Source organism: Microcaecilia unicolor, chromosome 4 (assembly GCF_901765095.1).
Source record: "Microcaecilia unicolor chromosome 4, aMicUni1.1, whole genome shotgun sequence".
NCBI classification, from domain to species: Eukaryota; Metazoa; Chordata; class Amphibia; order Gymnophiona; family Siphonopidae; genus Microcaecilia; species Microcaecilia unicolor.
In genome coordinates, this window is record NC_044034.1 from 1,105,640 (window position 1) to 1,131,143 (window position 25,504).

The window sequence follows — 25,504 nt, forward strand, 5'->3', positions numbered from 1 at the left end:
AGTTTACGCATTGGGTGAAGAAAAATTTTCTCCAATTTGTTTTAAATTCACTACACTGTAGTTTCATCGCATGGCCCCTAGTCCTAGTATTTTTGGAAAGTGTGAACAGACGCTTCACATCCACCTGTTCCACTCCACTCATTTTATATACCTCTATCATGTCTCCCCTCAGCCGTCTCGTCTCCAAGCAGAAAAGCCCTAGCCTCCTTAGTCTTTCTTCATAAGGAAGTCGTCCCATCCCTGCTATCATTTTAGTCGCCCTTCACTGCACCTTTTCCAATTCCACTATATCTTTCTTGAGATGCGGCGACCAGAATTGAACACAATACTCAAGGTGCGGTCGCACCATGGACTACTACTACTATTTAGCATTTCTATAGCGCTACAAGGCGTACGCAGCGCTGCACAAACATAGAAGAAAGACAGTCCCTGCTCAAAGAGCTTACAATCTAATAGACAAAAAATAAATAAAGTAAGCAAATCAAATCAATTAATGTGAACGGGAAGGAAGAGAGGAGGGTAGGTGGAGGTGAGTGGTTACAAGTGGTTACGAGTCAAAAGCAATGTTAAAGAGGTGGGCTTTCAGTCTAGATTTAAAGGTGGCCAAGGATGGGGCAAGACGTAGGGGCTCAGGAAGTTTATTCCAGGCGTAGGGTGCAGCGAGACAGAAGGTGCGAAGTCTGGAGTTGGCAGTAGTGGAGAAGGGAACAGATAAGAAGGATTTATCCATGGAGCGGAGTGCACGGGAAGGGGTGTAGGGAAGGACGAGTGTGGAGAGATACTGGGGAGCAGCAGAGTGAGTACATTTATAGGTTAGTAGAAGAAGTTTGAACAGGATGCGAAAACGGATAGGGAGCCAGTGAAGGGTCTTGAGGAGAGGGGTAGTATGAGTAAAGCGACCCTGGCAGAAGACGAGACGGGCAGCAGAGTTTTGAACCGACTGGAGGGGGGAGAGGTGACTAAGTGGGAGGCCAGCAAGAAGCAGATTGCAGTAGTCTAAACGAGAGGTGACAAGGGTGTGGATGAGGGTTTTGGTAGAGTGCTCGGAAAGAAAGGGGCAGATTTTACGGATGTTGTAAAGAAAGAAACGACAGGTCTTGGCAATCTGCTGGATATGAGCAGAGAAGGAGAGAGAAGAGTCAAAGATGACCCCAAGGTTTTGAGCTGAGGATCCATTACATTTCTTTGAAGGGGTGAACAAACGTGGATAAAGATGAGCCGGTCGATATTGTGTATCTGGATTTTCAAAAGGCGTTCAACAAAGTACCTCATGAAAGACTCCAGAGGAAATTGGAGAGTCATGGGATAGGAGGTAGTGTCCTATTGTGGATTAAAAACTGGTTAAAGGATAGAAAACAGAGAGTAAAATATTTATAAACGATCTAGAGATGAGAGTAACTAGTGAGGTTATTAAATTTTCTGATGACACAGTTATTCAAAGTTGTTAAATCACAAGAGAATTGTGAAAAATTACAAGAGGACATTATGAGACTGGAAGACTGGGCATCCTCAGGAGCTGAGCAGAGATTGGGTGGCAGAGCCGGTGGTGGGAGGCGGGGCTGGTGGTTGGCAGGCGGGGATAGTGCTGGGCAGACTTATACGGTCTGTGCCAGAGGCGGGGCTAGTGCTGGGCAGACTTATACGGTCTGTGCACTGAAGAGGACAGGTACAAATCAAGGTAGGGTATACACAAAAAGTAGCACATATGAGTTTATCTTGGGCAGACTGGATGGACCGTGCAGGTCTTTTTCTGCCGTCATCTACTATGTTACTATGTAAATGGCAGATGAGGTTTAATGTGAGCAAGTGCAAAGTGATGCATGTGGGAAAGAGGAACCCGAATTATAGCTACATAATGCAAGGTTCCACCTTAGGAGTCACCGACCAAGAAAGGGATCTAGGTGTCGTCGTGATGATACGTTGAAACCTTCTGCTCAGTGTGCTGCTGCAGCTAAGAAAGCAAATAGAATATTAGGTATTAGGACAGGAATGGAAAACAAAAATGAGGATGTTATAATGCATTTGTATCGAACATTGTGTTCAATTCTGGTCACCGTATCTCAAAAAAGATTTACAGGAAATAGAAAATGTACAGAGAAGGGCAACGAAAATAATAAAGCGGATGGGACAACTTACCTATGATGAAAGGCTGAAGCAGCTAGGGCTCTTCAGCTTGGAGAAAAGACTGCTGAGGGTAGGTATGATAGAGGTCTACAAAATAATGAGTGGAGTGGAACGGGTAGATGTGAATAGTTTGTTTACTGTTTCCAAAAATACTAGGACTAGGGGGCATGTGATGAAGCTACTAAGTAGTAAATTTAAAACTAATTGGAGAAAATTTGTCTTCACTCAATGTGATAAAGGCAGTTAGCTTAGCGGGGTTTAAAAAATGAAACAAGGCAAAGTCCATAGACCATTATTAAAATGTCGTGGGGATTTCTGGGATAAGCAGCTTAAAATGTATTTAACTTTTTTTGGATCTTACCAGGTATCTATGACCTGGATTGGCCAGTGTTGGAAACAGGATGCTGGGCTTGATGGACCTTTGGTCTGTCCCAGTGTGGCAATACTTATGTACTTACTAGCCGTAAAGCCCGTTACTACGGGTAAAATTTCTGTTGTATGTAATGAAAGAGCAAAATGGGGAAGATTTTTTATTTCTAAAAGTTGAATGTAATTGTCAGTTGATGTGTATAGTACAGTTTTATATACTATGTTCTTTGTGCAAACATCATTAGATCCTTCAGAATTTGAACCATGTTATTGTTAGGGACAAGATTTCCAATGTCCCTGAGTCCCTGTGACAGTGGAGGGTCAGTCACTCCTTATAGGCAGTTGTTTATTGTTCTAATAGTATGTGTGTGTGTGTGTGAGTGTGAGAGAGAGAGAGAGCGCGCGACAGTGTGTGTATGTGTGTATGTGAGAGAGAGAGCTGGTAGGAGTCCCTGTGGGAAGATTTTTTGCTAATCTTCAAGAGGAGTTACCAATCGATTCTTATATATTAATGTGAGCCGTTAAGCCCATTAAAACGGGCAACATTTTTTATTTGTGAAATGTAATTCCCTTATTGTAACAGTGTGTGTGTGAGAGAGAGAGAGAGTCTGAAAGTGAGAGAGAGTGTGAGTGTGTTCTGAGAGAGAGAGATTGTGTGTGCGCACGCCTGTCTGAAAGAGAGAGAGAGTCAAGGAAGGAGAAGATAAATTTCTCCCTGCTTCTGTTTGTCTTGTAAAAGTACATATGGTAATATTTTGTGTGTGTGTGCCTGTCTGAAAGAGTGAGTTCAGAGAGAGAGAGTGAGAGTGTGTATGTGTATGGGCGTGAGAGAGAGAGAGTAAAAGTGTGTATGTGTATGGGCGTGTGTGAGAGAGATAGAGAGTGAGTGTGTGTGAGAGAGAGACAGAAAAAGTGTGTATGTGCGCGCGTCTGTCTGCAAGAGAGAGAGTCAAGGAAAGAGGAGATAAATTTCTCCCTGCTTCTGTTTGTCTTGTAAAACTACAGGAGGTAATATTTTGTGTGTGTGTGAGATAGAGTGTGTGTGAGGGAGAGAAAGTTTGTGTGTGTGTGCCTGTCTGAAAGAGAGAGTGCGAGAGTGAGTTCAGAGAGAGAGAGAGAGTGTGAGTGTTGATGACCATCTCCTCCTGGCTCTTCTCTCCAGGTCCCTTCCCCTCCATGGGCACCATTTCTCCCCTTCCTGATCACAGTCTCCTCTCCTGTTTTCTCCTCTTTTCCCTTTACTTCCCCCTCCACGATCACCATTTCTCCCTTCCACTCCATGACCACAGTCTCCCTTGTTTTTTTTCATCCCCTATTTCCAGCATCTGTCCCTCTCAAACATCTCTCTCTGCCCTCCTACCAGTAATTTTTCCTGCTCTCCTGAATCCCTACCCCTCCCCGTGGTTCCCTTTCTCTCTCTCTGTTCACTCCTGAACCATCACTCCTCCCCCCCCCCCCCCCCAGTCCATGTTCTCTCTTTTTATACCTGCTCCTCTCAGCCCTCCGACTTCGTCTTAGTGCTGCAGACATGCTTCTCCTTTCAATCGCCCAAAACCGCTGTAGCGTCCTGCCCTGAAACAGGAAGTTCTGTCAGAAGAGGCAGGACACTAGAAAGGCTTTGAGCTGCTGAAAGGAACAGCATGCCTTCATAGCTGCAGAGCTAAAGGCAAAAATCGGAGGGCGGACAGGAGCAAGTATAAGGAGAGAGAACCACTGCTGCTGCCTACAGCCTCTCCAGTCTTGCACCGGACCCAGTGGTTAGTTCTGGGAGTGGGAAGGGGGAGCTGTTCCACTGTAAGCACTAGGGGAAAAAATACAAAAACGAAGCCACTGCCACCCCTGTACGTCGGTGAGAGGAAAGCAGCAGGCTGCACACATTTGCCAACTGCAACCTGGGAGAAGAGAGCTGTGCAAAGCCGCAGCTGTTCCCCCTGCACGCCCCCGGAGCTTCAACGTCCCTACCTTTCATTTTCTAAAAATGTGACCCCATCTGACCTCGCTGTTTCGGGGGGGGGGGGGGGGGGGTGCTGCTAATATGTTGTGTGTGTGGGGGGGGGGGGGGGGTTGGCTTTCACCGCCACACCGCCTTTCTTGTTCGCCGAGTTCTTCGCTCGTTTGGCGAAAACCAACGGACTACTGGCTGTCAGGAGATGGTAGTCGGTGCGATGGCCGAGCCCCCGCCCAGCAATATGTGGCACGTCGGAAGAGATGTGTGACGTGCCGCGCATCATGTGCAGCACGTCGATCACTCTTCATTTATATAGTAGGATGACTCATCAGCTTTGACTACCATTTCTGGCACCGGTATTTCTGCCACATCTTCCTTGGTGAAGAAAGAAGGAAAGAATTTAACCAAGCCTTTAATGGAAGTAGTAACTACCTTGCTAATCACACCCTCAAGGAGTGACACCAGCTGCACATACTTTAGCAGGATATGTTTATCCATTCCTAACCTAAGGTAATATTCAAGCATCTTTCTGACCTCATTTGCAACTTTAAAATTAGTCCCCTTATTTTCTTATTCCTGTTACTCTGTGTTATCTATGTGGTCCTTTTATTAAGATGCACCGAAAGGTGGCCTGCGCTGATGTAGACGCATATATTGGACTGCGCAGGTTCATTTTTCTTATTTATTTTTTATAATTTATAACAATAATATCAAGAATTAACCCTTGAAGAGATAGTAATTTTTATAAAGGAAATCAAGTAAGAAAAGACATTTTTTACATTTACTCAAAATTATCACTCAAGTCCACAATTAAGAGGGATCAAAGAATCAAAACTGAGGAGATTAATAAGAAATCAAGGATAAAGATAATTAGCATCTACGAAGAGGATGCTACATCTTCTTTTGAGCTTCCTGTAGATCTTTTGGAGGCGATGAAAGTTGAAAGCTGAGACAAATCCATAAATATATATTTAATAGTACCAAATCTGATTATACACTTGCAGGGGTATCTCAGAAAAAAAGGTACCCCTGCTTGCAAAACAGCCGGTTTCAGTATGAGAAATTGTTTCCTTTTTCTTTGAGTCTCTCTCGACAAATCTGGAAATAAGGAAATACATAAACCCAAAAATGGTTTTTCCTTATGTTTAAAACACAATTGGAATAGCCATTGTTTATCTGGAAGTAAAGCGACGGTAGCAACTAATGTTGCTGCCGTAGCTAATTCTGTATCTGATGTCTTTAAGAGAGCTGAAATATCCAAGTTTTGAACTTGTTGTTGTTGATCAGTTAATTTTTTTGGTAGATAATAAACTTTTGTAAAAGGTGGTAAATTTGTCTCTGCTATGCACAAAATTTCTTGTATCTTTTAACATATCACCTGGTTTCACCATTGGAATCAAAGGAAAATTAATAAAGCGAAGATTATGACTTCTAATATAAAATTCTCAAAATTTTCAGATTTAGATCTTAAATTAGAAACATCTTTCAAAATTAAAGATTGAATATTATCCATTTTCTTTACTTCCTGTTCCATTTTATCTATTCGAGAAGTCTTATCAAAGTAAATTTTTTGTTTTTCCATCTTTTGTTCTACCAAAGTTATTTTCTGAGTAAAGTTACGTAGGTTCATTTTTCAGCGCACCTGCATAAAATGCCTTTCTTTTTTGGCCGAAAATAGACGTACGTCAAAATGAAAATTGTTGTGCGTCCATTTTGGGCCTGAGACCTTACCACCACTGATTGACTTAGCGGTAAGGTCTCATGCGTTAACCGGGCGGTAATCGTCAGTGCACACGTACAATGCCTATTACTGCCTGGTTATTTTTCTTGTTACATTTGTACCCCACATTTTCCCACCTCTTTGTAGGTTCAATGTGGCTTACATAGTGCTGGAGAGCAGTTGCAGACTCCGGTGTGTACAAATACAAGGTGAGGTTGTGATAGGGTAATGTTCATGTGGTTAGTGCCGTGCACTGGAAAATTTCCAACACGCGTAGTGGGCACGCATAAGAAATGAAATTACCACCCAGGCCATGTGGTAGCTGGGTGGTAGTTCCGAACTGGCATGCACTGGGTGCACATAGGCGCCTACGCGACTTAGTAAAAGGGCCCCTATATATGTTCCAGCTTTGCTTACACCCTATGCTATTAAAATGTTTTACTGCATATTGTGTTGACATTGTAATGAAGAATACTATGCCATACTTTGTAGTTATTTGAATATTTTTACTGATGTAATTGTCTATTGCTCATGTTTCACTTATACTTACTGTAATTCCCTCAAAAATGCAGTAAATAAATCCTAACAAACAAAAATATTTGCAATATCACCTTTTCATGTAAAGGGGTATTGTCTGAGTTCTGGAATCAATGCTGTTCTAGTAGTAGAAGGTATTTGGCTTTTGGAAAAGATGTAACTCTTCACTTTGATATTTCAGTGGCCTTTTGATGCTATCATGATTTGCTCCTTGGTAGACTTAGCAAAATGGGAATATGCGGTTCAATCAATTGGTTCTCTGTTCTTTTAAAAAATAGATCATATTCTGTTCTGAAAAATGGGGTTAAATCTGAATGCTGGTGATCAAACTGTGGGGTCCCTCCTGTTTCCTATTGTCTTAACTTTTTTATATATATCTATATATATATCTATATATATAGATATATATAGAGATATAAATCTGGAGGCTTATTTGGAAACGAGAAACATCTACTTCCTTTCATATACGGATGATATATTCATCCTTTGTCCTGAACATGTCTATTGATGAAATTCTTTTTGCTGTAAAGAATTATACTTCAATTAATGAAAACTAGGCTTGATCTAGCTTTCTTAAATTGTATGTTTAAAAGACCAAATTATTATAGTTCGGCAACAGGTCTTGGAAAATTCAATAAATTTAAGTTGAGGTGTATCGTTAAAATTTGAATCTTTAAGTCCCTCAAGTTTCAGGACTGGCACAAGCAATATTATTGCCCTTATTTGATTATTGCAATTATTTTATTATTCTATTAATATCCAACAGAGAAAGCAGATTCCACTTTTGTTCAACACCTCAGCGAGACTGATTTTTAACAAGGGGGAAAACTTTACTAAATCAGATACATTGGCTTAGAATAGATTCCAGGATACATTTTAAAATTGCATGTCTGGTGTTTTAGGGCTGTTTACTAAGCCGTGCTGTAGCGCTAAAAAGTTTGCGCGCCTGCAGTGCAGCTTAGTAAGCAGGGCCCTAAATGTTTTCATGGCCAAAACTCAAGCTGTGGTAAGAAGTCTTCAGTTCGTTAGTCATAGAAATCATTTAAGTAGCAGCACAAATGTATTACTTGTTATGCCCTCAGTAAAGGGAATAGTCACTATGCTGGCAGCTGTCATTCCGTATTCAAACGAGTAGAATTTGGAACAGTATTCCAATTGAAATCCAAACCCAGATTTTAATATATTCAACTTCCTGAAGAAATTAAAGACTTAACTCTTCAATGGACAAGAGTTTTGATCCTAACTATGGTGTTAATTTTAGCATTGTAAATTTATATTTTTATTGTTAAAATCTTATGTAATTTCCTTCCTATTGTGAAGTATCTTTATTGTACTCTGCCTTGCACCTATGGCTTAAAGACGGATTATAAATCCTTAACTAGAATATAATAGATGGTTTTATTTAAGTTCACAACGTGCTTGGTAATGGAATCTGGGTCCTTGTTACTGAGGCAACAAAACAATTTGAAAATGTTTTGTATGATGAATAGTAAAGGGAAACACCCTAGGCCCAGCCACAGCTTTTTGTTAATTCTTAAAAGGATACAGAGGAGGCCACATTTAAATCCTGCATACTTTAGGTTAGGACATTTTTGAAAGTCCTTTTTAAATAGCTTTTGAAAATTAAGCATTTTACAGCATAGCTCTGGCAGGGGGTCATCTTAGGGTATGTGTAGGGGCAGGTGGCCTTTGTACCTGAAAGTTCGTGGAGAGGTGTGAGCAGGGCTGAAGATTTGCCTACAGAGCCTAATGGGCTTACACATGTCCCAGTGTTATAGAGAGGTGGAGTAATAACTGGAACAGTGTTATGGACAGATTGAGTGAGGGATGGAAGGCTGATATTTATTTTACCTGGACTGCAGTAAGGAATTTGCTACAGAAGGTTCTGAATGTATTACAGCAGTCCTCCAGTTTAAAGAGTGCTTCATCCTCACAGAAAAACTCGATCAGAGCTGCTGTTGCCACCTTCATATGTTGTAAAGATGCCTGAGCCTCTCTCAGCTCTACTTCAGCAACCTGCAGAGAAAGACACATGAGAGGCATCCAAGGAGGGTGCAGCAGGAGAGGACATCAGCACATTAGGACCACAATCCCCTCAGACTCCACCAATATTGATGTTACCTTCAAATTATATGCCATCACACTTATAGGCATATTTTCAAAGCACTTTGGGAGGCTAAGTTCCATAGGTTTCTATGGAACTTTGGGAGGCTAAGTGCTTTGAAAATGAGCCTCTTAGTGGCCCATTATAAAATAGAACGAAGCCAAATATACACTTACACACATGTGCTTAAATGCATGTAAATACCAATATTCTGATCATTTACACATGTTCCTGGTGCCTAATTGTTGGCACCTTTTTAATGATTTTAAATAGAATTTTCCACTTAGTGTCTTGTGTCTACACCGTACAGATATTTCCAACTACATATTTGACTATTTGTATGATGTCACTTATCATCCAAAAGTCAATGAAACAAGTGGAGTCAATGAATATAGGAACCAGATGATTCTTTAATATACTCAGCTGCTGAAAACAAGGGAAAACCCAACACAGCTATGTTTTGGCATGACTTACCATCCAATTCATTTCTTGTCTTTTTTAATTGGATCTCCATTATTTTCATTAGAACATAAGAATAACCAAACTAGGGCAGAGCGATGGTCCATCTAGACCAATGGTTGTTAATTAGTGCCCTATGTTATATTAGCACATGAACACACAACATCGACTTATCATTTTTGAACATCTTACTTTGCCAGTGAAATAGTTTAGTGATTGACATCGCAATATTTTTCCCTTTTTTCTTTACTATTCTTTACTTTTTAAATAATACTTTAGATATGCATATTACTACACTTAATATCTTTTTTGTTTTATCATATACAAGTCTTGTGTACACACTACACATTTTTTTACATTTTTTGCGTTCATATATTTTTGAAATCCGTATCGTTGTTGTCCAGCTTCCGTTTGGAACACCTATATAAATAATTCTCACCTCAAACATTCTGAAGCTCACTCTGTGGCAGGGAAACAATGAAGCCCTGCACTGTTGAGGCTGTCAGCACCACTCACTGTCACTCATGCACCACTCACTGTCACTCATAGACCTGCCCTCAGCCACGCCCCTTCCGCACATAATTCACAACCCCAACGTTCTAAATGAAGCTGCAACTTCTGTTTTGAGGTGGCATAGATCAGAATTTTCCCCCATGACTGTCTGCCCCGCCCTCGCATCACAACGTTATGACATTGAGGGCGGGGCTATGACAGCGAATCGCATCGCCGCACCCACTACTAAACCCTCCTCCACACATCGCCGCCACTCCCTCCCTCTCCCTCAGTCCCACGTCAGCTGTTTTAAACTGCAGGTCTTCAGGGTATCCCTTTCCTAACCACTCCACGTTACACCGGGTGAGCCTACCCATCCTGTGCATCTGTGACTTCTCTAAACCTCCACACAGCAACTTCAAAAAAATATGAACCGTTACCTTGCTCCACTTCTCAGCTGGTCTTCAGAAAGGTAAACAAACAGAAAAAGAAACTGAAGACGAAGCCCCCCTCCCAGGGCCGTGCCTAGGGTCTATGGCGCCCCCCTGCAGACTATCAGTTGGCGCCCCCCCCCCCCCGGACCTGCCTGGCAATGTGCTCCGCATCCGCTAGCGAGGCTCAAAGGCATGTGGATGTCAAAGAATAAAGTGGCTGCTCAAAGCATATACTAACCACAATTGCTCAACTGCAAAACACTATACACAAACTTGTGCAAAAACACGCTCAACCTCACCAAACCATAACAGCACTAATTCCAAGGACAGAATGAGCTACAACCTTATGCATGGAAAGGCAGCACTGTAATTACACCGGGCTTTAAAACACCAGTACACAACCTAGTGAAAAAAAAAAACACCAAAATGGGCTGAAAATACTACACGCTAGTTACCTCAAGAAGTCAGACTCAGCATGCAGCAATACTAGAAAAATTGAAACTTACATGCAAAATGCACATTTCCAAAAGCTGACATATTCCAGTTAATAAATTCTGAATAAAATACTTTTTTCTACCTTTGTTGTCTGATCATTTAGTTTTTCTATTCGCTTTGGTCCCAGTGTCTTCTGTTTTATGCAGTCTCTTCTTTCTCTCACCGTGTCCATCATCCTCCTGTGTCCTTATGTGTACTGCCTACCATCTGTAGCCCTGTCCCTATCCTTCAGTGTCCCGATCCAGCTCTTAAATTCAGCAGTTTACCCTCCATCCATATCCAGCATTTCTCCTCACTCCCCTCCATCCATGTGCATATACTTCCCTCCCCTCCATCCATGTCCAGCACCATCCCTCTTTCTCTCCTACCCTTCCATCCAGTGTCATCCCTCTTTCTCTCTCCATCCTTCCACCCATTACCCTCTCCCAATCCTTCCATCCATTGTCTCTATCTCGACCCTTTTCCATTCACCATGTCCTCTCTCACCCCATCCTTCCAGTGTCTTTCCTCTTTCCCTACCTACCAGCATCTTCCCTCATTCTGCCCCCTCCTTTCAGTATTTTTCCTCTTTCTCCCTTCTTTCATCCAGCATTTCTCAGTCTGGCTGCTAGGTTCTCCCCAGTTTCTCCCCAGCAGCTACGCTCTCTCTCCTGCCCATGTCCCCTCTTTCTCTCTCCATCTTTAAACTCATCTCTCTCTCTCTCTCTCTCTCTGTACCCCTCTTCCATCCAGCATCTTCTCTCTGGCTCTCACCTGCTCTTTTCCATGTCCCCTCTTTCTCTCACCATCTCTCTCTAGCTGTCCCCTGCTCTTTTCCATGTCCCTGGCTCTACCCTGTTCTTTTCCATGGCCCATCTTTCTCTCCCCATCTCTTTCTGGCTCTCCCCTGCTCTTTTCCATGTCCCCTCTTTCTCTCACCATCTCTCTCTAGCTCTCCCCTGCTCTTTTCCATGTCCCCTCTTTCTCTCCCCATCTCTTTCTGGCTCTCCCCTGCTCTTTTCCATGCCCCCTCTTTCTCTCCCTCCCTCTCTCTCTCCCCTGTCTTCCCAATCCCAACCCTGGGACCAGCATGTCTTCTTCTCTCTTCCTTCCCTCCCAGCTCCCACCCCTCTCTTTGGGAGTTCAGCAACTATTTGTCTTTCCTCTCTTCCTCCTGGGATCCAATAAATATCCATATCTCTTCTCTCTCTCCTGTTCCCACTTCCCCTCCTTCTGTGGGTCTAGTATGTCCCCTGCAGGTCCCAGCATCATTGCCCCCCCCCCCCCCCAGTCCAATAATCTCTCACTCTCTGCTTTGCACTGATCCAGTCATCTCACTCCCTCCCCCACTCAAAACTTGCTTTAAATTAATGGCGGTGGCAGCACTCCACCCGGGCTGTCTCCAATTCTGCCCCCCAAAAAACAGGAAGGCATATGGCAGTACCTGGCAGAGGAAGGCGCAGACATAAGAAAAGAAGCACGGGGCCACCTGCAGCAGCCTTCAGACATGTGCTGTCGGCTCTGCCGGTCCTCTGCCCCTGGAACGGGAAATTGACGTCAGAGGGCAGAGAACCGGCAGAGCCGACAGCGCATGTCTGAAGGCTGCTGCGGGCGGCTCCGCGCTTCTTTTTCTTGTTATGCTGGCTGTGGAAAGAAGCGGCGCTGGCGGCAGCAGAGGTTCAGCGTAGGTCTTGTTTGTCGGGAGTCTAGTACAACACGGTAAGCGGGGTAAGCGTGGCGCCCTTGAAGGCAGGCGCCCCCCTGCAGTGCTTACCCCGCTTACCGTGTTGGCACGGGCCTGCCCCCTCCCCCTTCAGCAAACTTCTCCCTGTTAAGTTTCACAGCTCCACTTCTCAGCCGATCTGGGCCACTTGCCCTTCTACATCCTACAGCTGCCGGGAGAACTGACTCTGAGTGGACTACAACATTTTTATTTCTTTTTTCCTGTTACCAGTTTTGAAAGGCAGGGTGAATGCTGGGTTCCCAGGGCCCAGAGAAAAGAAAAGGTTTTTTTTTATGTCCAACAATTTTGTTGATTTTACAAAAAACCTAAACACTTTATCAAGTAATCATATCTATCTATCACACACTCACTCTCACACACACTCTGTGTTTAACTCATTTTTATTAGGAAATTACAGGTAATGAAAACATTCAATGACATTCACTTAATATAACAGGGTTTCTCCGAGGACAAGCAGGCTGCTTGTTCTCATTGATGGGGTGACATCCACGGCAGCCCCTCCAATCAGAACACTTTACTAGCAAAGGCCTTTGCTAGTCCTCGCGCGCGCATGCGCTGCCGTCTTCCCGCCCGAACCGGCTCGTGTTCGTCAGTCTTCTTTTGTCCGCGCTCGGTACGGTCATGTTTTCGCCGTGTCTTGCCCCGCAAAGTAGACCTCGCGCGTTCTTCGTGTTTTAAAAAAAAAAAAAAATCCATTCTGTGTGTGCAAAGAGACTCTTCAGTCTCTTTTCCCCCCGCTAGTTCCAGCTTTTTCGCCCCGGTAAGTTTTCTTTCGTCGTCGGGGTAGGCCGCTTTTAGGCCTCGGGTCGAAGTTTTCTTCCCCTTGTTTTTCGGGTGCCTTTTCCGCCATTTCGACTTTTGATCTTGCCGGCGTGATTTTTCCGCCCATGACATCGCAGGCTGGGGGTGCACGTGTTCCCATATCTCGACGATTGGCTGGTGAAGAGCACATCCGAGGCAGAAGCCCTGCAGTCCATGCAGATGACTATTCGCCTCCTGGAGCTACTGGGGTTTGTGATAAATTATCCAAAGTCCCATCTTCTCCCAGTGCAGAAACTCGAATTCATAGGAGCTCTGCTGGATTCTCGGACGGCTCGCGCCTATCTCCCAGAGGCGAGAGCCAACAACTTGTTGTCCCTCGTCTCGCGGGTGCGAGCGTCACAGCAGATCACAGCTCGGCAGATGTTGAGATTGCTGGGCCACATGGCCTCCACAGTCCATGTGACTCCCATGGCCCGCCTTCACATGAGATCTGCTCAATGGACCCTAGCTTCCCAGTGGTTTCAGGCTGCTGGGGATCTAGAAGACGTGATCCACCTGTCCACGAGTTTTCTCAAGTCCCTGTATTGGTGGACGATTTGGTCCAATTTGACTCTGGGACATCCTTTCCAAATTCCTCAGCCACAAAAAGTGCTGACCACGGATGCGTCTCTCCTGGGATGGGGAGCTCATGTCGATGGGCTTCACACCCAAGGAAGCTGGTCCCTCCAGGAACGCGATCTGCAGATCAATCTTCTGGAGTTGCGAGCGATCTGGAACGCTCTGAAGGCTTTCAGAGATCGGCTGTCCCACCAAATTATCCAAATTCAGACAACCAGGTTGCCATGTACTACGTCAACAAGCAGGGGGGCACCGGATCTCGCCCCCTGTGTCAGGAAGCCGTCAGCATGTGGCTCTGGGCTCGCCGTCACGGCATGGTGCTCCAAGCCACATATCTGGCAGGCGTAAACAACAGTCTGGCCGACAGGTTGAGCAGGATTATGCAACCTCACGAGTGGTCGCTCAATTCCCGTGTAGTGCGACAGATCTTCCAGGTGTGGGGCACCCCCTTGGTAGACCTCTTCGCATCTCGAGCCAACCACAAAGTCCCTCAGTTCTGTTCCAGGCTTCAGGCCCACGGCAGACTGGCATCGGATGCCTTCCTCCTGGACTGGGGGGAAGGTCTGCTGTATGCTTATCCTCCCATACCTCTGGTGGGGAAGACTTTGTTGAAACTCAAGCAAGACCGAGGCACCATGATTCTGATTGCTCCCTTTTGGCCGCGTCAGATCTGGTTCCCTCTTCTTCTGGAGTTGTCCTCCGAAGAACCGTGGAGATTGGAGTCTTTTCCGACCCTCATCACACAGGACGAAGGGGCACTTCTGCATCCCAACCTCCGGTCCCTGGCTCTCACGGCCTGGATGTTGAGAGCGTAGACTTTGCCTCTTTGGGTCTGTCAGAGGGTGTCTCCCGCATCTTGCTTGCTTCCAGGAAAGATTCCACTAAGAGGAGTTACTTCTTTCTATGGAGGAGGTTTGCCGTCTGGTGTGACAGCAAGGCCCTAGATCCTCGCTCTTGTCCTACACAGACCCTGCTTGAATACCTTCTGCATTTGTCTGAGTCTGGTCTCAAGACCAACTCTGTAAGAGTTCACCTTAGTGCAATCAGTGCATACCATTACCGTGTGGAAGGTAAGCCGATCTCGGAACAGCCTTTAGTTGTTCGCTTCATGAGAGGTTTGCTTTTGTCAAAGCCCCCTGTCAAGCCTCCTACAGGGTCATGGGATCTCAATGTCGTTCTCACCCAGCTGATGAAACCTCCTTTTGAGCCACTGAATTCCTGCCATCTGAAGTACTTGACCTGGAAGGTCATTTTCTTGGTGGCAGTTACTTCAGCTCGTAGAGTCAGTGAGCTTCAGGCCCTGGTAGCCCAGGCCCCTTACACCAAATTTCATCATAACAGAGTAGTCCTCCGCACTCACCCTAAGTTCTTGCCGAAGGTTGTGTCGGAGTTCCATCTGAACCAGTCAATTGTCTTGCCAACATTCTTTCCCTGTCCTCATTCCTGCCCTGCTGAACGTCAGCTGCACACATTGGACTGCAAGAGAGCATTGGCCTTCTACCTGGAGCGGACACAGCCCAACAGACAGTCCGCCCAATTGTTTGTTTCTTTTGATCCCAATAGGAGGGGAGTGGCTGTGGGGAAACGCACCATATCCAATTGGCTAGCAGATTGCATTTCCTTCACTTACGCCCAGGCTGGGCTGGCTCTTGAGGGTCATGTCACGGCTCATAATGTTAGAACCATGGCAGCGTTGGTAGCCCACCTGAAGTCAGCCTCTATTGAAGAAATTTGCAAAGCTGCGACGTGGTCATCTGTCCACACATTCACATCTCATTACTGCCTGCAGCAGGATACCCGACGCGACAGTCGGTTCGGGCAGTCAGTTCTTCAGAACCTGTTTGGGCTTTAGGATCCAACTCCACCCCCCGAGGGCCCTGTTTGTTCTGTTCCAGGCTGCACTCTGTTAGTTGGTAAATTTTTTAGGTCAATCTCAGTTATGTCCTCGCCGTTGTGAGGCCCAATTGACCATGGTTGTTGTTTTGAGTGAGCCTGGGGGCTAGGGATACCCCATCAGTGAGAACAAGCAGCCTGCTTGTTCTCGGAGAAAGCGAATGCTACATACCTGTAGAAGGTATTCTCCGAGGACAGCAGGCTGATTGTTCTCACAAACCCGCCCGCCTCCCCTTTAGAGTTGTGTCTTCCCTTGTTTTGTCTTGCTACATACGGGACTGACGAACACGAGCCGGTTTGGGCGGGAAGACGGCCGCGCATGTGCGGTGCGCATGAGCGCGCGAGGACTAGCAAAGGCCTTTGCTAGTAAAGTGTTCCGATTGGAGGGGCTGCCGTGGACGTCACCCCATCAGTGAGAACAATCAGCCTGCTGTCCTCGGAGAATACCTTCTACAGGTATGTAGCATTCGCTATCTCAACATTCTGTGGCTTACCAAATTAGTATTTATTTTTCACCTTCCTTCCCCCCTCCCCTAGGTTCCTCCCTCCCTTAACTCCCCTGTACCCTCCCCTATACCTCTCTACTCCAATTTCTAGCATATTATCCTTTGTCATATAAAATTACATTCTCAGAAGTTTAGTAGGTGACGTCTTGCTGCCGGAGTCATTGTGTTCCAAAATGGACTCCATCATTGCTGAAATGCCTTACCCAGCTTTGAGTCCGGGTCCTTTATGGCCATGCATTCCATGAGCATCAGAAGTATCATTCGTGTGCGCCACTGTTGCCAAGTAGGGGGTTGGTATGACATCCAACTAGAATGTTTGTTTGCCAACTAGAATGGCTCTGAGTACAAATACTTTATAACCTCGTTTAGCCACCTTCCCCAATTGTGGGTGGCCAAATAGCATGTGGGCGTCGTAATGCCATTGTTGTCCCCAGACATTAACCACATTGGCTATAATCTTTTTCCAAAACTTCTGGACACCCACACAATGCCAAAACATATGACCCACTGTTGCAGCTGGAGCACCACATTTTGCGCATTCACCCCAAGGTGAGAGTCCCATGTGGAATGCTCTCTTCGGTGGGATATGCAAACGAAGGGCCATCTTATATTGCAGTTCCCAATGCACAGCAGAGTCTGTAACTTTTCTTATATGGAGAACAGGTTTGTAGCTGTTGCACCGTGATTGTAGTTTGTAAATCCTTAGTCCAGGCCTTCGCTAATCCCTGATAGCCCAGCTCCAGGGCTGTCTCTCTTATGTGTCTGTGATGGTATGTCTGGGTACTGTCTGCTGTGACTCCAAAGAATATGCAGAAGAGAGCTACTCTTGTATGTCCTCGTCAGCGATGTCCACTTTAGTGTTGATATGTAATGTCTTAACTGTCCATAAAAGAAATTATCACTTGCTGGCAAACCATATTCTTTTTGCAAGTCCCCGAATGGTCTAATGTGGCCTTCTCTATTCACCACGTGAAGAAGATATTTAATACCTTTGGTTTTCCATCTCCGAAATACGGAATACATTTGCCCAGGTGTAAAGGCACAGTTATCACATATAGACAAATATGGTGTTGTTTTAGCTGAAAAATGGTGCAAACGGCATACCCATCCCCGAACTGCCCTAGCATTGGTCATTATCCCAGAAGTTCTCAAGGCCTGGGGCATGGGCACTCCTGCACTGTGCAGATAGTTACTAAAATGTATCCCTGGTGTTAAACCCAACTCCAGGGACGTGTTAGTATAATCATTGGTGTGCCTATACCAATCATTTATGTGTCTCATGCCACAGGCGATACTCAGAAACCTTATATTCAACAGTCCCAATCCCCCATATTCCACCGGTATACTTAAAGAGATAGGGAGCCGGGCTTTTTTCCCTTTCCAAAGAAAATGTTGTAAGTGGCGATGCAATAAACGTTCATCCCCCCCCCCTTTTCAAGTACAGTGGTATTGTTTGAAAAGTGTATATCCATCTCGGAGCAATAACCATGTTAAACAACGCAATCCTGTCTAATAGGGATACAGGAAGTGCGTTCCAGGCCTTTAAAGTCTGTTTAGTCTCATATAGTAGTTTATGAATATTAAGCTCGTAGAGCTGGGATAGATCTGCTGGGACACGTACTCCTAAATACTTGATAAAGGTCTGTTCCCAGGTAAGGGCAATTTTATCTTTCCAGCCCTTATGTATGCCCTTTACTATCTCGAGGGCTACTGATTTAGCTAAGTTTAATTTAAACCCCGAAATCCTACCAAAGTTTTCTATTTCCTGTAACAAAAGGTCCATGGATCTAGTGGGGTCTGTCACCGTCAATAATAGGTCGTCAGCAAAGGGCAGCACCTTTATGGTCTGACCCGCCACCGACACCCCTGAAATTTTTTCCTTACTCATCAGTGTGCACAGCAGCGGTTCTAGAGATAACACGAATAGTGCCGGTGAGAGGGGACAGCCCTGCCTGGTGCCCCTCTTTATGTCAAATTCACTTCCTTTTATCCCATTAACTAGTACTCTGGCTCTTGGTTTATAGTAAAGGGCTCTAACTGCCTGCATGAACCACCCCTCGATTCCCATCGCTTTCATAGTCTGGAATAGGTATCCCCAACCCACTATTGAACGCCTTGTCGGCGTCTATACTCACTACTGCTGATGGGACTTCCCTTTCTTGGCAAGATGCCATGGCCAATAGTAGGCGTCGAACATTATGTGTTGCTTGTCTATTTCTAATAAAGCCTACTTGTTCCGGGCTGATCAATTTAGGTAGACACTTTGCCAATCTTTCTGCCAGCATTCCTGCTAGTATTTTAGTGTCAACATTTAACAAAGATATAGGACGAAAATCTTCTGCTCTATTCAGGGGCTTCCCTGGTTTAGGTATTAGTGTAATTAATGCTGAATTGGCATACTTTGGAAATGCCCCTGTCTCTATTACTTCCTCATAGTGTGCCAATAATGCTATCTGCGCCTCCAGGGGTAGGGTCTTATAGTATTCCCCAGTATAACCACCAGGGCCCGGTGTGGATCGATATTTTAATTTTTTGATTGCCTGTTGAAGTTCCTTTAAGGTCAGTGGGGCGTTAAGCATTCTAAGGTCCTCTGGATTTAGTGTTGCTAGACCCGCTTGCGTTAAGTATTCTTGTATCGACTTCTCGTTTGGTAGTGTCCCATCGGAGTACAGCCCTGCAAAATGTTGAGTAAAAATTTTCCCGATTTCCTTTTGTTCTACTGTTAATTTGCCTTGTGCGTCCTGCAGTGCTGCCACTACCCTGGGTCCTCCCCAGTTCTTTATAACTTTAATAAGGAGTCGTCCTGCCTTGTTCCCAAAGCGGTGTAATCTATATTTATAATATATCGAGGATCTAAGCTCATTTTCGTGTAACAGGGTGTTAAGAGTAATTTGTAAGGTCTTCAATTGTTCTAGAGTGGCCTGGGAGGGTCTACGAATATGGGCACGCTTAGCACTAGTAAGTTGCTTTTCCAACTGCAATATTGCCGCCGCTCGGCGTTTCTTTTTCAAATTACAGTAAGCAAGGATGTCCCCTCTAAGAACTGCTTTTGACGCCGACCAGAACAGAATCGGATCTGCCTGAGCGCGCTCCTTGTGAAGTGCATATTCTCCCCATTTTGCCACCAGGTACTCTTGGAATTGAGGGTCATTACCCAGGTATACTGGATATCTCCATCCTGCGCCTCCTGCACTATCCCCTGGTACCTCTAGGTCAACCCACACCATAGCGTGGTCCAATATCTCCTCCGGACCTATACAGGCTGCCCTTACTTGATGAAATATGGTTCTTTAAGAGAATATAATCTAGTCTCGATAGTTTGCCATGCGCCCTAGATCTATGTGTGTAATCGTGCTCTCCTGGGTGCAGTACCCTCCATGCGTCTACTAAGCCCAGCGTCTCCATAAGCCCTCTGCCCTGAGTAATGTACCGACTGAGGGTTTGTGGTGTCCTCTTTGGGATCAAGAACTAAATTAAAGTCCCCAAGTATTACCAGCCTATCCTTTGAATGTTGAAGGCACCTACTCCCCAGAGTATGATAGAACTCTTTGTCATGTTCATTGGGGCCATACACTCCGACCAGTAACAATTCAAAGCCCTGTACCCATACTCATAATATTATGGAGCGCCCCTGTTTCCCTTTCTGTACTACTTGTACCTTATATTTGTACATTTGTCCTTTAGATTGTAAGCTCCTTTGAGCAGGGACTGTCCTTCTATGTTGAATTGTACAGCGCTGCATAACCCTAGTAGCGCTTTAGAAATGTCAAGTAGTAGTAGTAGTAGTACATGCCAAACCCTTATGGAAGAGCACTGCTACTCCTCCTTTTCGTCCTGTGGCAGCGACTGCATAACACTCGCCTACCCAGAACCGTTGTAATTTGGCATGTTCTACATCGTTAAGTCGTGTTTCCTGTAAACAGACGATGTCCGCTCGGTGTCTTTTAAGGGCTGTTAATATTTTACTCCGTTTTATAGGGGACGTTATGCCCCCTACGTTCCATGTTATTATTCTGATTGGCATGTCTGTGTTGTCTTATTTAACTCCCTTTGTCTTTTGGGTATTACTACTACTACTACTATTTAGCATTTCTATAGCGCTACAAGGCGTACGCAGCGCTGCACAAACATAGAAGAAAGACAGTCCCTGCTCAAAGAGCTTACAATCTAATAGACAAAAAATAAAGTAAGCAAATCAAATCAAGTAATGTGTACAGGAAGGAGGAGAGGAGGGTAGGTGGAGGCGAGTGGTTACAAGTTCTACCATCTAACATGAAGACAATTCTTTGATTCAAATAACTGCTATAACTGCTGCTTCTAATGAAGTGCTAATGCCTACGACAGACTATGTTTTGCCAAACTACAGGCTGTATCACAGAGGATTAGGAGGATTACCAAATAACCTCAAAAAAGAAAAAAAAAAAAAAAAAAGTGGTCCCCCTTACATTTGATTTGACTAGCGGGGACAATTTCATATTTTTTTTACAATCACAATTTTTTGACTTCTATGTACGTGCCTAAAAAGAAATCTAGCCCTGGATATATATATAAGAAAAAAAATTGCTTATTTAGAGAACTTTTCTGAACAAACGTGTTAGTGTGACAAACCCCTCCTGTTTATCTTGAAGTGTTTCTCCTCGCATAATCTTTATATCCTTTCCCTTTAATGACTCCTTGCCCAATTCCCAATACTTGATTGCTGGAGTAGATCCTTCCCCCCCAATATTCCCACTCCCCCCTCCCATCCCTCCAACTTCCCACCCACACATGAACCCTATTTCCAGCAGTCTAGCCATGCCAGGCGGATGGTATGGTACCCCAGTGAACTATCGGGGCCCCGAACCCCACAAGTCTCCAAAACATTATATACTTTAACTATATAAACAAACATTCACAATATACGTTTTGCAGCGCGTCTCACCAGTCCTTAGAATAAGTTCAGTTCAGGCAGTTTCGAGTATCCTGTTATCAATCAGGTGCTGCTTTGCTTCTGCCACTGTGGAGAATGAATGCCATCTCTCTTGCGTAAACACTTTTAGTTGGGCTGGGTATTGTAGTCGGAACCGCACATTCTTTTGCGCCATAGCTGAACACAGTGAGTGAAATTGCTTACGTTTCTCTTGTACAATTGTTAAGTAATCTTGAAAGACCAGAACATTTCGGTGATTGTATTTTAGTGATTCTCGCTTAATTTTGAAACCTTGCAAAATTTCAACCTTGTGGCGATATTTCAGCAGTTTTGCCACAACTACACGTGGTCGGGCTCGATCTTCCGCTCTGCGGCCCATGCGGTGCGCCCACTCAATAACAACTGGGCCCATCGTATCTGTAAGTGCTAGTTCCTTAGATAGCCATGACTCCAACCATGTTTCGAGGTTTCGTTCTGGCAGTGTTTCATCCAGCCCCACAATGCGGATATTATTTCTGCGCGCCCTGTTTTCGTAGTTGTCGAGGAGGCTGCTTTGATCCACTAGTTGTCGCAAGGTTGCAATGTCGGGTCCATATCCGCGGGAGTCATCCTCTACCGCTGAGACCCTGGTCTCCAGGTCTCCCAGTCGGATGCCAAAGCCATACAAGGTTGTCTGGTAACTCTCCAATTTATTGTTCAGGGTTATCCACTTTGGCTCCCAGGCCGATTCAATCACCTGCGTGAGCTGTAATTGAGTCTCTGTAAATGCAGGCCCCGGCGTTGCGGTCTCCTCCGATAGTTTAGTATCTCCGCTGCCCGCTTTACTCCCTTTCTTTGCGGATTTTTGCGCCATAGTTAGGGGCGATGTTTTAAGGTATTTTTCCATATATTGAGGCCGCGCTGCAACGTTTTAATCTGCACAGATTAAGTTTTTGTAGGGTCGGGGCCTCGGAGCTTCGGATGTCTGCTGCTCCTCAGTTCATGACGTCACCATCACACACACTCTGTGAAACACACTCCGAGGAAAACGTTGCTAGCGCCCATTTCATTGCTCTCAGAAATGGGCCTTTTTTACTATTTATGCTAATTTACATAGTGATCTTCATGTCTGTTACCTTTCAATTGAGTAGTGTGACTTTAAAAACTTTATTCGGTACTCCTCATTAAAATAAAACATTTTGCTTTATTTATGATATATATGTATATATATTTGTAATAATTTTAAAGTTTACGTATATCATTCTTCTATTTATTTTACTTTATATATATATATATGGTTTTATATATATTTTTTAAAAATATTGTTGATACAAGTTTCATATTACTATTATATGTCAGTATGACAAATTGATTTTATGATATGGTTTGTCATAGGTTTTTATCATTTTTTTGCTATAGATTTCTCAGCAGAAAGTTAACTGTGTGTTATTTGTTCTGCAAGATTATAGGTACCTGATAGGTACGTTCATTTATATAAATACTAGTAAAAAAGGCCCGTTTCTGCCGCTGATGAAACGGGCCCTAGCCGGCACCGGACTCCCATCCCCTCCCCTTACGCTTGTCTCCCTGGTGGTCTACAGGTACCTGTTCAGTCGGGGCAGGAAAGAAAGAGCCCCCTCTTTCCTGCCCGTAGCGGTGCTGCTAGCTTCCTTGCTGCATCGTGTGGAAGTCCGACTCTTGGCGTTTCAACTCTCGGCGGCCATTTTGATTCGCCGAGAGCCGGACTCAGACACGATGCAGCCGGGCAGCTAGCAGCAGCGCTCCGGGCAGGAAAGCAGGGGTTCCTTCGTTCCTGCCCGAGCGAACAGGTACCGCTAGACCACCAGGGATAGTGGCATAAGGGGATGGGAGGTGACAGGGGGGAGGGAAGGTGATGAGGGGAAGAGAGTGGTACCGGGGGCGGGCCGGTACCTTGAAAGGGGCGGGGCGATGTGGTGAAAGGGGCTGGGGTGATGGGCACGTCGTTTGCGGCTGGGATTTGTTGGAAGGGGAGGAGTAGGGTACTGCTCCCCGTGCGTTGATTTGCCTTGTTTTCATGTTCCGCCCTCGACGTCATCATGTGTGATGCGAGGGCGGGGCATGCAGACATGGTGAGTGTTGTGGCTTCACCACCATGAAGTTACGAACCGGTGTGTGAGTGCCTGCAGTGACATCAGTGTCCGCAGAACGTTGAGGGTGAGTTTTATTACAGTAGATATGATGTTTCATTGTTCGTTTTATATGTGTGCCTTCTATTTATGTAATATATTTATGTTTGTTTATAGACCCCTGACGCAGGCCTTTATGGCTGAAACATGACTCGTGTCGGGTTACTTTTATTAATTTGAAATAAAGACCTTGTTTAGGAAACACCTTCTGTGAGAGGACTCTTCTTGGATCCACTGTTTGATTGTGTTGGCTTTCGTTTCTCCTGTGGAGAGATCACCCCCTCTGTTGATATTGGGTTCTTTTCTTCTAGTAACCTGTCAACAGCGGTTAACATTGATCACATAGAAAAATGTAGACAGATAAAGACCATATGGCCTATCTAGTCTGCCCATCCATGCCATCTACTCTCCCCGTCACTCCCTTAGAGATCCTATGTACTTATCCCAAGCTCTGTATATCTAGTAGTGCTATAGAAATCATAGTAACATAGTAGATGACGGCAGAAAAAGACCTGCACGGTCCATCTAGTCTGCCCAACAAGATAAACTCATATGTGCTACTTCTTGTGTATACCTTACCTTGATTTGTATCTGCCATTTTCAGGGCACAGACCGTAGAAGTCTTGCCCAGCACTAGCCCCGCCTCCCAATCTCGGCTAAGCTTCTGAGGATCCATTCCTTCTGAACAGGATTCCATAAGTAGTAGTAGTTTTCGTCTCAACCACTTCCACCAGGAGGTCCTTCCACAAATTCGCTACCCTTTCCATGAAGAAATTATTTCCTCATATTACTTCTGAGTCTGTCCCCTTTCACCTGTTATGTTCCTCACCTGGCTCCAGGCCTGCGCGGCCGATTCGCGGTTCGGCGGAGATAGGTTGGCCATCTCCAGGATAAGGTGGCCATCTTGGGATGGGCATATCAGGTTGTGGCAGCCATCTTGGAGTGGGCAACTGCAGGAAGGAAGCCCATATTTGGGCGTAGGGCTTCTTTGCTGATGGGGCAGCCATCTTGGATCAGCTGCACATATTTGAGCCTAATTCCTACCCTATTTAAAGCCCTGCCTCCTCTCTTTTGTTGCTTCGGCTTCTGCTGCGTAGAGGTCCACATCCGTGTTCCATTGTCGACTATCTTGCTTCCAGTGTTTCCTGTGTTCCAGACCTTGGCTTGTTTCTTGACCACGCGTTGTGTTGCTGCCTGCCTTTGACCTTGGACTGTGTTTTGACTATTCTCAGCTATACCATTTACCTGGCTCTTGGACTGTGTCTGTTGCCCGCCTGTCTGGTCAGTGGCCATGCAACCCCACCGGTTCCAGAAGTCCTGGTGGCCGCCTGCAGCTGGGGGCTCAACTCTTGGGGAAAGGCGGTCGCTCCCCAGGTGAAGCTAGGGGTTGTCTGGCTGCCTGACCGAGTGCGGTGTCACTCCATCCTCGCCGTGCTCAGTCGGGGCACAAGGGCTCACATTTACCAGGTTATATCATCACCTTCATCCTATGCCCCCTCATTCCAGAGCTTCCTTTCAATTGAAAGACTCGCCTCCTGTGCATTTACATAGTAACATAGTAAATGACGACAGCTAAAGATATGTACGGTCCATCCAGTATGCCCAACAAGATAAACGCATTACATGGTATGCGATACTTTATATGTATACCCGATTTATCCTTGCCATTCTCACGGCACAGATCATAGAAGTTTGCCCAGCACCCTACTTGTACCAAACGTTCTGAAGCGAACGTCAAAGCCCCTTGAAATTTACACTCCAGCCCACCCATATCTATTCAGTTACGATCAGGGCATAGACTGTAGAAGTCTGCCCAACATTGGTTTCGCTTCCCAATTCCTGGTGTTGCCACCCAATCTCTGCTAAGATTTCGTGGATCCATTCCTTCTAAACAGGATTCCTTTGTGTTTATCCCATGTCCTCTTGTTCTACCGCCTTCCCCTCTCCAGAAAAGGTTTGTTTGCGGATTAGTACTTTTCAAATATTTGAATGTCTGGATCATGTCACCCGTTTCTCCTTTCTTCCAAGGTATACAAGTTCAGGTCAGCAAGTCTCTCCTCGTACGCTTTGCAACGCAAATCCCATACCATTTTTGTAGCTTTTCTTTGCACCACTTCCAGTCTTTTTACATCTTTAGCAAGATACGGCCTCCAAAACTGAACACAATACTCCAAGTGGGGCCTCACCAATAACTTGTAGAGGGGCATCAACACCTCCTTTCTTCTGCTGGTTATGCCCCTCTCTATGCAGCCTAGCATCCTTCT

The 25,504-nt window shown here is 45.2% G+C and overlaps 1 protein-coding gene across 3 annotated transcripts in view; it reads right to left on the minus strand.

The window, feature by feature from the left end:
- LOC115468234 (FH2 domain-containing protein 1-like) overlaps window positions 1-25,504 on the minus strand; it is a 200,994-nt gene that overhangs the window by 4,276 nt on the left and 171,214 nt on the right. For all 3 annotated transcript variants that reach the window (XM_030199766.1, XM_030199767.1, XM_030199768.1), the window contains exon 11: window positions 8,550-8,714. In XM_030199766.1, the coding sequence (XP_030055626.1) occupies window positions 8,550-8,714 (165 nt within the window). The remainder of the gene's footprint in view (window positions 1-8,549; window positions 8,715-25,504) is intronic.